Raw genomic sequence first — 12,999 nt, forward strand, 5'->3', positions numbered from 1 at the left:
TTTTTTTCTTGAATGCGAAGGATATACTGCTTCCCCGAGACTAGGACCAAATCCCTCTCATACGCGTAAAGAAAACACGAAGCTATCGGGATCAGAGGTCGGAGTGCCTTGTGAGAATTTGACGGCAAGTGGCTAAACCGCCACTACCATCTGTCCTATTGGCCAACGTGCAATCACTGGAGAATAAACTGGATGATCTATGATCAAGACTATCCTACCAACGGGACATTCAAAACTGTAATATCTTATGTTTCACTGAGTCATGGCTGAACGACGACACGGATATTATAGAGCTGGCTGGGTTTTCCATGCATCGGCAGGACAGAGCAGCTACGTCTGTTAAGACGAGGGGCAGGGGTGTATGTCTATTTATCAATATCAGCTTTTGCGTGAGATCTAATGTTAAGGTATTGCTCTCCTGAGGTAGAGTACCTCATGATAAGCTCATCTGTATTATTCGTAGCTGTCTATTTACCACCACAAACCGATGCTGGCACTAGGACTGCATTCAACGAGCTGTATAAGGCCATAAGCACACAGGAAAATGCTCACCCAGAAGCGGCACTCCTAGTGGCCGGGGACTTTAATGCAGGCCAACTTAAATCCGTTTTACGTCATTTCTACCAGCATGTCACATGTGCAACCAGAGGGGAAAAAAACTCTAGACCACTTTTACTCCACACACAGAGAAGCATACAAAGTTCTCCCTCGCCCTCCATTTGGCAAATCTGACCATAATTCTATCCTCCTGATTCCTGTTTATAAGCAAAAACTAAAGCAGGAAGTACCAGTGACTCGCTCAATACGAAAGTGGTCAGATAACGTGATTACTGCGCTACAGGACTGTTTTGCTAGCACAGGCTGGAATATGTTCCAGGAGTAATCCAATGGCATTGAGGAGAACACCACCTCAGTCACCAGCTTCATCAATAAGTGCATCAATGACTTCGTCCCCACAGTGACCGTATGTAGATATCGCAACCAGAAGCCATGGGTTACAGGCAACATCCTCACCGAACTAAAGGCTGAAGCTGCCACTTTCAAGGAGCGGGACACTAATCCGGATGCTTAGAAGAAATCCCGCAATGCCCTCAGACGAACAGGCAAAGTGTTAATACAGGACTAAGATTGAATCCTACAACACTGGCTGTGACACTTGTTGAATGTGTCAGGGCTTGCAAACTATTACGGACGACAAAGAGCTACTCAGTGACGCGAGCCTACCAGGCAAGCTAGATGCCTTTTATGCTCGCTTCGAGGCAAGCAACACTGAAGTATGCATGAGACCACCAGCTGTTCCGGACGACTGTGTGATCACTCTCTCTGTAGTTGATGTGAGCAAGTCCTTTAAACAGGTCAACATTCACAAGGCCGCGGGGCCAGACTGATTAATGGGACGTATACTCGGACCAACTGGCAAGTGTCTTCACTGACATTTTCAACCTCTCCCTGGCCGAGTTTGTAAAAGCTACATGTTTCAAACAGACCACCATAATCCCTGTGCCCAAGATAGAGAAAGTAAGCTGCCTAAATGACTACCGCCTCATAGCACTCAGGTCGGTAGCCATGAAGTGCTTTGAAAGGCTGGTCATGGTTCACATCAACACCATCATCCCAGAAATCCTAGACCAACTCCAATTCGCATACCACCCCAAAAGATCCACAGATGACATAATCTCAATACCACTCCACACTTACCTTTCCCACCTAGACAAAAGGAACACCTATGTGAGAATGCTGTTCATTGACTACAGCTCAGCATTCAACACCATAGTGCCCACAAAGCTCATCACTAAGCTAAGGACCCTGGGACTAAACACCTCCCTCTGCAACTAGATCCTGGTCTTCCTGACAGGCCGCCCCCAGGTGGTAAGTGTAGTTAACAACATATCTTCCATGCTGATCCTCAACGCAGGGGCCCCTCAGGGGTGTGTACTTAGTCCCCTCCTTTACTCCCTGTTTACCCACGACTGCATGGCCAAACATTACTCCAACACCATCATTAAGTTTGCTGATGACACAACAGCTTTAGGCTTGATTACCGACAACGATGAGACAGTCTATAGGGAGGAGGTCAGAGACCTGGCAGTGTGGTGCCAGGACAACAACCTCTCCCTCAATGTGAGCAAGACAAACAATCTGATTGTGGACTACAGAAAAAGAAGGGCTGAACAGGCCCCAATTAACTTTGACTGGGCTGTAGTGGAGCGTGTCGAGAGGTTCAAGTTCCTTGGTGTCCACATCACTAACAAACTATCATGATCCAAACATACCAAGACGGTTGTGAAGAGGGCACGACAACACCTTTTTCCCCATCAAGAGACCGAAAAGATTTAGCATTGAGTCCCCAGATTCTTAAAAAGTTATACAGCTGCACCATTGAGAGTATCCTGACCGGTTTCACCACCACCTGTTATAGCAACTGCTGTGCATCCGACAGTAAGGCGCTACAGAGGGTAGTGCGTACGACCCAGTACATCACTGGGGCCAAGCTTCTTGCCATCCAGGGCCTATATACTCGGCGGTGTCAGAGGAAGACCCAAAATATTGTCAGAGACTCCAGTCACCCAAGTCATAGACTGTACTCTCTGCTACCGCACAGCAAGCGGTACCCTGTGCCAAATCTAGGACCAAAAGGCTCCTTAACAGCTTCTACTCCCAAGCCATAAGACTGACGAAAAATTAATCAAATGGCCACCCGGACTATTTACATTGACCCCCCTCTCTCCATGAGCTGTCTTTCTCCACGAGCTTTCTCTCTCCATGAGCTGTCTTTCTCCATGAGCTTTCTCTCTCCATGAGCTTTCTCTCTCCATGAGCTCACTCTCTCCATGAGCTGTCTTTCTCCATGAGCTGTCTTTCTCCATGAGCTTTCTCTCTCCATGAGCTTTCTCTCTCCATGAGCTTTCTCTCTCCATGAGCTTTCTCTCTCCATGAGCTTTCTCTCTCCATGAGCTGTCTTTCTCCATAAGCTGTCTTTCTCCATGAGCTGTCTTTCTCCATGAGCTTTCTCTCTCCATGAGCTGTCTTTCTCCATGAGCTTTCTCTCTCCATGTTCCAGTTTAGTCTTTATTGGCTTAAATGAATTTCTGGGTTTTTTTTTCGCTTCCCTCTGGAAAAATCAGCTGTTAATGTTAAATAAATACTAACAACTGTATTATTTCTGTTGCCATTTGTTATTTTTGTGTACTTTTTACTTGACTTGTATTGCTGTGTTATGATGTATTATAATGTTGTGTAATAATGTTGTGTTTTACACCTGAAAAAGGTCAAAGAAAAAACAACATTAAGTGCAGAGGAACAGATATATATATATATATATTACTGTATATGAGTGGCTGTGTTGAACACACCACCTCCTGTTATTATGTTCGGAACTTACTGACCAAAACAGGAAATATATTTATTTTTCAATCACAGTACATGTATTGCAGGCACCACAGTACTACGAGATAAAACAGCTCACTCAATCAAGCCTGATTGTGTTTGTAAGTATAAAAACAAATCTTGCTTTCATATAATGTTTTTAAAAAGCTTGAAAGGGTATTGGAATGGGGTAATGTCTTAGTGTGGGCTGGGAAGAACGAAATACATGACTTTATATGTGATACAAATCAGGAGCATCTAAGAGGATGAATGAAGCTGTTTGAGAAGGTTTTGAATCCTAAGCAACTTGCCTACACATTGGTTTTTAGTACAATAGACCAACATAGGTCAAAGCTGTGTGCTGGAAAACCTTGGTAGAGCATTGGGTGAAGTACGCATCGTTGGTGCTCATGTGAATTTCATTTCTTTTTCAGCTTCAGGCTAATCCCTCCATCTCACTTAAAATGTGTTTTCTTGTTTTAAAAAAAATGTATTTACTGTAGACCAGAACAAAAGTACTACATTATTTAGGGAATGGTAGGGTGCCATATGGGACAATGGTCTGGAGACTTGCAGTGTAAAGGTACCACAGCTATGAACAATGTCAGAGACTCTCAGAAAATACATGTCGGGGGGGGTCCTAGAACACTGGAATAGACTCCAGATGACTCCAGATGACAGATGACATATTGCCCCTAGAGGAAGGGGTCCTAGAACACTGGAATAGAGACTCCAGATTACATATTGCCCCTAGAGGAAGGGGTCCTTCTATCCGCTCTCCCCAGATCGACCACTTTCCTCGCTACCAAAAAAAGTACAATCAGCCTGGTCTCAATGGTTCAATGGTGTGCAAATGCCTGTAGACTGCGTTCAATAGTGACAAAAGCCTGGAGCAATCTCAGGGACTCTTGGCAGAAAATGGAAAAAGTGACCAATACACAGAATCCATTTTCAACAGAGCCTACCTCTCCCTCACTAGAGTTTCTAAGACGGAGATGAAAGACAGTAAATTCTGACTATACACACAAGGGATAATTCCCAAATGGCACCCTATTCCCTATGTTCACTATATTAGGAATTGTGTGCCATTTGGGACTCAGAAAATATGATTTGAAGGGAATAAGTGGACACACAAAGCATACCAAATATGAAGAAGAATATAATAATAATAATTGATAATAATTGATTGGACACATAATAGCTGACTGGCATCCTCCAATCGAGGTCCTTAAAAAAAAACTTTCTCCACACATCAAGAGGTATAACATGAATTTGTGTCAAGAGAATTTGTCAATCCAACATCTACATTTGATTTGAGAGCCAATCTTTCCAGTTTATATTCTCCAACCTAGGTCCTAGGGGAGAGGCGACATTAGGGTTGGGTGCCCATTCATACCCAGTTTGGAGGCGCCGATCTTGGATCAGGGGTTTGGTTTCTCCTTGTTTGTTATTTGGATAAGATAAATGTATGAGTTCTGTATTATTTTGATTAAATTACTTATTTTGATAAGATGTAACATTGAGATGTATTTTTAGAAGGTTAATGTCAGCTCTCTGTTAAGTAGCTAGTTCGGTGTAAACAGTGTTTTGAGAGTTTTATAGCCTAGCTTTTCTTATTTTCGTAGATCCAACTATATATTTGGTATTTTTGGGGGTATTTTATTAGGATTCCCATTAGCTGTTGCAAAAGCAGCAGCTACTCTTCCTGGGGGTCCAACGCAAAACATGAAACATGACATAATACAGAACATTAAATAGACAAGAACAGCCCAAGGACAGAAGTACATAAATGTCACACATAGTCACACACAATTCTACTGCGCATCACCACCATGCTGTTACTAAAACAACTGTCTTCACCGGAAAGACTGGTTGTCCGGCGCCTTTCTGCCATCTCTCTTTGCTTTTTTCTATGTCTTAAATTTTTTTTTTTTTTAAGCCTATCAGACTAGGACAAGACAGTGTTGCCATGACAACAGAATGTTGACTGTCAATACCGATACCAGATGTAGTATCACGATACTCGATACGAAAACATTACCACTGCAACAAACAAACAAAAAGGCATATTAGCCAAAGTCACAGGTATGGCACTTGATCCAGGCAGATAAACGCAGCTATTTTCTCTATTCAATCGTTGGGCATCTTTTGAGTTCAATATCTTTATATTAGAATTGTTTTTATCGTCAACATTTTTCAGAGACAGCCATGTATGCATAAATTAATCAATTATACATCCATACGATCAATTTGACTTTATTTTTTTACCAATCAATCTATATAACAACACAATGGTAATAATTGATTTGAATGGTAAATCTCGATTGATAAACTGGGTACATCAAGACTTAGCCTAGGTCTACTCCAAACACAGGTGAAGGAATATTCAATAGGATTCTGTGAGCTGATTTCACGGAGCTACAGATGACAAACAATATGTTTCTCTCGTACATTTTGGGACTTATTTTATTGTACTGATCAACAACATTTGCATTGAAGTCTGCCATCATTCAGGAGGCAAGGGGCCCCACCGGAGCCCAGAATTCACACACATAGTCTGGTCGCTGAGGTAATAGTTCCTCTTTGGGAGAGACGTGAGAGCGAGACCGAATGAACATAGTTTCGATGGCAATCTGCTTTTACATTAGCATAATTTGTATGATGGTTTGCATATTATCACAAACAAAATTCTAGGAATAATGAACTGATGATAAGGGAGGACATTGGCTGTGCTGATAAACAGACTGCTGCTACTCTCTGTTGTTATCATCTATTCATAGTAACTTTAATAACTCTACCTACATGTACATATTACATCAACTAAGCGGTGCCCCCATGTATATAGTCTCGCTATTGTTATTTTCCTGCTGTTCTTTAATTACTTGTTACTTTTATTTCTTATTCATATTTTTCTTTTAACTGCATTGTTGGTTTGGGGCTCGTAAGTAAGTATTTCACTGTAAGGTCTACTACACCTGTTGTATTCGGGGGGCATGTGACAAATAAAATTTGATTTGATTTATCCGTGAGACACATTTGACAGATGTTCCGAAAGTAACAAATTCTAGAACCAAAGGTTTTTCTTGTTCAAGTATCAAAAAAGTACAGACATTTCGGTATACTGTGCAACTCTAGGATAGGATAGGATGAGAGGAAAATTGTTAACTCAGCCTCTTGTAAATGATATGGCTGTCACGACTTCCGCCGAAGTTGGTCCCTCTCCTTGTTCGGGCGGCGTTCAGCGATCGACGTCACAGGCTTTCTAGCCACCGCCGAACCACTTTTCATTTTTGCCTTTGTCTTATCACACCTAGTTTCACTCAACTAATTACTTGTTTATTATTTAACCCTCTGTTCCCCATGTTGTTTTCGTGAGTGATTGTTAATAGTAATTCGGTCCGTGTTTGTAGGCTATCATTGTTGCCTTGTATATTTGTATTTTCTTGAGTAAAGTACTTTAATTACTCATATCTGCTGTCCTGCGCCTGACTCCCTACACCAGCTACACATAGGACCACTACAGAATCACTCACCTGAAGAGTGGAGATATCAGGAGTAGACGCCCTCCCAGTTGCAGTGGAGGAGCTTGTTCAGCAGCAACATCTGGGCACAGCCATGGATCGCATGCTGCAGATGATGGATCGTTGGGAGAGAGGAGGAGGATTTCCAGCGCCTCTACCAGCCCCACTACAGCAGGTCCCACTGTCCACCCCTCTTTCATCTGGTCCCAGAAGGATTCAACTCTCGCTCACGAGGGAGTATGATGGGACTGCGGCCCTACAGACTGTGGAGACACAGTTCATTCACGTCTTCCGGCACTACGGGGTGCCTGAGGACATAGTTTATGATCGGGGTCCCCAGTTCACACCCAGGGTCTGGAGAGCGTTCATGGAACATCTTGGGGTCTCGGTCAGCCTCACCTCAGGTTTTCACCCCGAGAGTAACGGGCAGGTGGAGAGAGTGAACCAGGATGTGGGTAGGTTTCTGCGGTCATATTGCCAGGACCGGCCAGGGGAGTGGGCGAAGTATATCCCCTGGGCAGAGATGGCCCAAAACTCACTACGCCACTCCTCCACTAACCTCTCTCCTTTCCAGTGTGTGCTGGGGTTTCAGCCGGTTCTGGCACCGTGGCATCAGAGCCAGATCGAAGCCCCTGCGGTGGACAAATGGTTCAAGCGCTCTGAGGAGACCTGGGACGCCGCCCATGTGCACCTACAACGGGCCGTGAGGCGGCAAAAAGCGAGCGCCGACATCCACCACAGTGAGGCCCCGGTGTTTGCACCGGGTGACCGGGTCTGGCTCTCGACCCGAAACCTGCCCCTCCCCCTGCCCTGCCGGAAGCTGGGTCCGCGGTTTGTGGGGCCATTTAAAGTCCTGAGGAGATTGAACGAGGTATACTACAGGTTACAGCTTCCCCCAGATTATCATTTTAATCCCTTGTTCCATGTGTCTCTCCTCAGGCCAGTGGCGGCTGGTCCACTCCAGGAAGCTGAGGTGAGGGAGGTTCCTCCGCCCCCTCTGGACATCGAGGGGGCCCCGGCGTATGCTGTTCCCATCCTGGACTCGAGGCGTCGGGCGAGGGGCCTTCAGTACCTCGTGGAGTGGGAGGGGTACGCTCCAGAGGAAAGATGCTGGGTGCCGGTGGAGGATGTCCTGGACCATTCGTTGCTGCGGGATTTCCACCGTCTCCATCCGGATCGCTCTGCGCCTCGTCCTCCGGGTCGTCCCCGAGGTCGGTGTTGGCGTGCGGCTCTGTCACGACTTCGGCCACTTTTCATTTTCCATTTCTTCTGTCTTTGTCTTATCACACCTGGCTTCACTCAACTAATTACTTGTTTATTATTTAACCCTCTGTTCCCCATGTTGTTTTCGTGAGTGATTGTTAATAGTAATTCGGTCCGTGTTTGTAGGCTATCATTGTTGCCTTGTATATTTGTATTTTCTTGAGTAAAGTACTTTAATTCCTCATATCTGCTGTCCTGCACCTGACTCCCTACACCAGCTACACATAGGACCGCTACAATGGCCCTAATACAGACGAGTTCCCAGAAACTGCAGGAGGTAGGCTATACAACAGCATCTTCCAATGGAAGTTAACAATGGTTGAGTGTTAGAATCACTCACTCAACCTCTTGTGTATTGATGATGTTAACAATGTGTTACGAATACATGCCCCAGACACATCCAAGGCACTCAGGATAAATCATCTACCTAGCCTATTCTGATTAAATAACGTTTTCTGCAGGTTTCCTTGTGGTTCTATATAAAGTTGTGTTCTCAGAACATTAAGAAAACATTCCATAAAAACCACAATAAAACATGGGTAACGTTCAAAGAATGTTATTTAAAAACATATACATTCTGACAGACCAGCAAGATATACTGTCTCTATTATAATATGACAGACTAGATAGAACTACTGTCCCCATTTAGATGTCACAAGGTGAATGCACCAATTTGTAAGTCGCTCTGGATAAGAGCGTCTGCTAAATGACTTAAATGTAAATGTTCTCAGTATCAACAAAACTCTCTCTGTCCTCTATCATGCCAAGTGTGATCAGGTGTGTTGGCCGCACCCACTGATCTAAATGAGTGCTTGTTTCCTTTGAAATAGGGTCTGTTTGAATTGACAGCTTTGTATGAGTTCAAAAAACAAGGGGTGCTTGCTCTATCCTGGTAGCGCAGTGGACTAATTCCATGGATAGGAAACAGAAGATCACAGGTTTGAATCTCAGTGACTGCCACAATAATAAAGAAAAGTGCTTACATAATTAATGCCTAAGCAAATTAATTTCCAAAGGTCCTGTCTGTGTTTAGAGTTCAAAACAGATAACCCAAACTAAGCTAGCAGTGTTACTAAAAGTCTTATTTATGCTTGAACCTCCCTGGAACCATAGTAAAACGTTCTCAGAACCTCCCTGGAACCATTGTAAAAGGTACTCAGAACCTCCCTGGAACCAGAGTAAAACGTTCTCAGAACCTCCCGGGAACATAATAAAACATTCTCAGAACCTCCCTGGAACCAGAGTAAAACGTTCTCAGAACCTCCCTGGAACCATAATAAAACGTTCTCATAACCTCCCTGGAACCATTGTAAAAGGTTCTCAGAACCTCCCTCCATCCTAAATTTATAAGTTCCCAAAACAGGCAAAATGTTCACTTCCGTTCTCAGAATGTTTAAAAAACGTTCCGTTTTAACTGTCAGTAAACTTGTGGTTTCATTCCCAGAACGAATGGGAAACCAAAAACGTACATTCCCACTACTTCCAAGCAACCAAATGTGCTAGCTGGGTTTTATTTCCTAAAATCCTATGAATGAATCACGCATTTTTCGAATAATGATAATGACAACAAAAAATGGCGTTTACACAGGTCCCACTGGACGCACACTGGTTGAATTAGCTTTTTTTTTTGAGGAGGGGAGGTTGATAGTCGAGGCAAACAACCCCTACCTCACCCTCCATCCTAACCGACACACGCAAGCAACATTCGTGCTTAAATCATCAATCAGTCTTTCACAGTAGTGGCAGACTAGAACACACACATCAAAGGCGTTAAAAAACAGAAATATTGTAGCCTGCACACAAAAGTGCACGTTTCTATGTATTTGTAATATGTCCTCCTCACAGCTTCTGCAATATGTTGAAAAGACCAATCAACTAAAAGCCTACGATAAAGGTGATGCATCCTTAAAAAAAAAAGTCTATAACCTTCCATTTAAATTGTCATAATCTGTTTACTTGTCATTGTTATTCACCGGAAGTAAATATTGCAAATTAGGAAAATTCATGAATCACACAATGGATAATTTTGCTTATTTTTCATGTTCAGAAAAGCTTCAGTTCGTTCACCAAAACCATCAAAGTTGTCACAAATAGGGTAGGCAGAATAGAGAATGCGAAAATTAACTTCAGTAATAATACTTACAGGTCGCAACGTGCAGACTAGAGTGAAAACCAAGACACCTTTGGAAACATCCATAACGCTGGTCGATAAAGAAACGATTTGTCTTCTTTTTTTAACATCCAAGATAGATAATGAAAGTGTACAAGCTGTTGAACACGAACATTCACTATAATTTCGAATACAGAAACTCTGTGATAAGTTATTGTATCCACCTCGGATCGTTGGTATGAGCGTGCGTATTGCGCTGTGATCAAATCTTCAACTCTCACTCAACCGTGGACACACTTTTGAAGCCACTTCTCCACCGAGGAGCAAGGACAGCGAAGTCAGAAGGGAACCGCACCCTGTCGGTGCGCCTCGGAACTTCCCTCGTTTATAAATTATGTTCAGGGTTCTTCCACCTGGAGGAGGAAGGCAACAATTTCCCTGTCGTCTATATTCATCATAAAATACATCGTCGAAAAACGGAGAACAACTCAAATTATAAAGTTGCATACGACATAAAGCGGTTGTAGCTCAATTGTGATTTGACAAGACTACAATTATGCCGAATCAGATATGACATTGGGTTGCCATGTGATATTATGCTGTCATAATCAAATATTGGAATAAATAAAAATATCCCCCACTTTGCCCCACAACAAGAGAAAACCAACTTGTTAACTTCTGTAAAAAATCACGGTAATCTCGTTTATCATACATTTCCCGCCTACTGTGTGCACAATTAGCCTGTGGGATGAGGATAAAACCATGGGAGACCATAGGCCCAGTGCTTTCTTTGATTGGGCACAACTGCCTTAATCATAAACACTTGTGTAAAGTACTTAAGTAAAACTACTTTAACTACTACTTAAGTGGGTATCTGTACTTTACTATTTTGCTCTTACTTTTACTTCACTACATTCTTAAAGAAAAATAATGTACTTTTTACTCCATCCATTTACCTGACACCCAAAAGTACTCGTTACATTTTGACAGGAAAATGGTCCAATTCACACACTTATCAAGAGAACATCCCTGGTCATCCCTACTGCCTCTGATCTGGCAGACTCATTAAACAGAGAACATCCCTGGTCATCCCTACTGCCTCTGATCTGGCAGAGTCACTAAACAGAGAACATCCCTGGTCATCCCTACTGCCTCTGATCTGGAGGACTCACTAAACAGAGAACATCCCTGGTCATCCCTACTGCCTCTGATCTGGAGGACTCACTAAACAGAGAACATCCCTGGTCATCCCTACTGCCTCTGATCTGGAGGACTCACTAAACAGAGAACATCCCTGGTCATCCCTACTGCCTCTGATCTGGAGGACTCACTAAACAGAGAACATCCCTGGTCATCCCTACTGCCTCTGATCTGGAGGACTCACTAAACAGAGAACATCCCTGGTCATCCCTACTGCCTCTGATCTGGAGGACTCATTAAACAGAGAACATCCCTGGTCATCCCTACTGCCTCTGATCTGGAGGACTCACTAAACAGAGAACATCCCTGGTCATCCCTACTGCCTCTGATCTGGCGGACTCATTAAACACAAATGCTTCCTTTGTAAAGTATGTCTGAGTGTTGGAGTCGCCTGGCTATCCATCAATACAAATACACATAAAATGGTGCCATCTGGTTTGTTTAATATAAGGAATTTTAAATGATTTATACTTTTACTTTTACATTTAAAACCAAATACTTTTAGACTTCTCTCTCATTTAGTATTTTACTGGGTGACTTTCACTTTTACTTGAGTCGTTTTCTATTAAGGTATCTTTACTTTTACTCAACTATGGCAATTGGGTACTTTTCCACCACTGCTCATAAACACTCCTTTAAATTATGTTCCTTATCAGTGAAAGGTCAACCTCTCCGGGTAATGAACTATCATTTCAATTTACAGGTGCAGCTTTCTGTCCCACTCCAGTCAGCTATGTTACAAAATGTTGGAAGTCTCGTGACACTGTGTTATGTTGTGTCTGCTGTGTTCTAAGTTCACTCTCCGACCACTGGCGTAACTTAATATTAATGTTAATGTGGGATGTAAATGTCCCAGACTGAGACACACACACACACACACACACACACACACACACACACACACACACACACACACACACACACCTGGGCGAGTTGATAAAATCTTAAACACGGCCATATTATCCAACAGGGTCTCAGAGCATTTCATGTTATTCTGTACGTAAATCAGAGATACTAAATTTAGTTATATATGTTTTCATTTTGTATAGTATGTATTAATTTGTGGGTGTCCATCACCCAATTCTCATGATATGTTACAAATTTCAAATTTGATTAAATGTTAAAAATGTGCAAAATGTACAGTACGTTACAAATTCCCAAAACGTACAATATGTTATGAATTTGCAAAATGTATGATATGTTACAAATTCTAGCTAGGTGGCTAATATTAGCTAGGCTAGGGGTTAGGTGTTAGGGGTTAAGTTTAGGAGTTAGGTTAAAGGGTTAAGGTTAGGGTTAGGGTGAGGAGTTAGGTTAGGGTTAAGGTTAGGGTTAGGGTTAGGGTTAAGGTTAAGGTTAAGGTTAGGGTTAGGGTTAGGAGTTAGGGTTAAGGTTAGGTTTAGGGGAAGTAGTTGATAATTAGCTAAAATGCTAAAGTTGTCAATTGACGAGATTCAAACTCGCAACATTTGGGTTGCTAGTCGTTTGCGTTATGCGCCCACCCATTAATCCCTACAAACCACCCTACTTTTGTTTTAG

The 12,999-nt window shown here is 42.8% G+C and overlaps 1 protein-coding gene across 2 annotated transcripts in view; it reads right to left on the reverse strand.

Moving 5' to 3' along the window:
- Nucleotides 1-10,609, reverse strand: part of vipr1a (vasoactive intestinal peptide receptor 1a) — a 137,250-nt gene extending 126,641 nt beyond the window's left edge. For both annotated transcript variants that reach the window (XM_052475994.1, XM_052475995.1), the window contains exon 1: nucleotides 10,294-10,609. In XM_052475994.1, the coding sequence (XP_052331954.1) occupies nucleotides 10,294-10,347 (54 nt within the window). In that variant the 5' untranslated portion in view covers nucleotides 10,348-10,609. The remainder of the gene's footprint in view (nucleotides 1-10,293) is intronic.
- Between the last annotated feature and the right edge of the window lie 2,390 nt (nucleotides 10,610-12,999).

Source organism: Oncorhynchus keta, chromosome 23, assembly GCF_023373465.1.
Source record: "Oncorhynchus keta strain PuntledgeMale-10-30-2019 chromosome 23, Oket_V2, whole genome shotgun sequence".
In the NCBI taxonomy this organism is placed as follows: domain Eukaryota; kingdom Metazoa; phylum Chordata; class Actinopteri; order Salmoniformes; family Salmonidae; genus Oncorhynchus; species Oncorhynchus keta.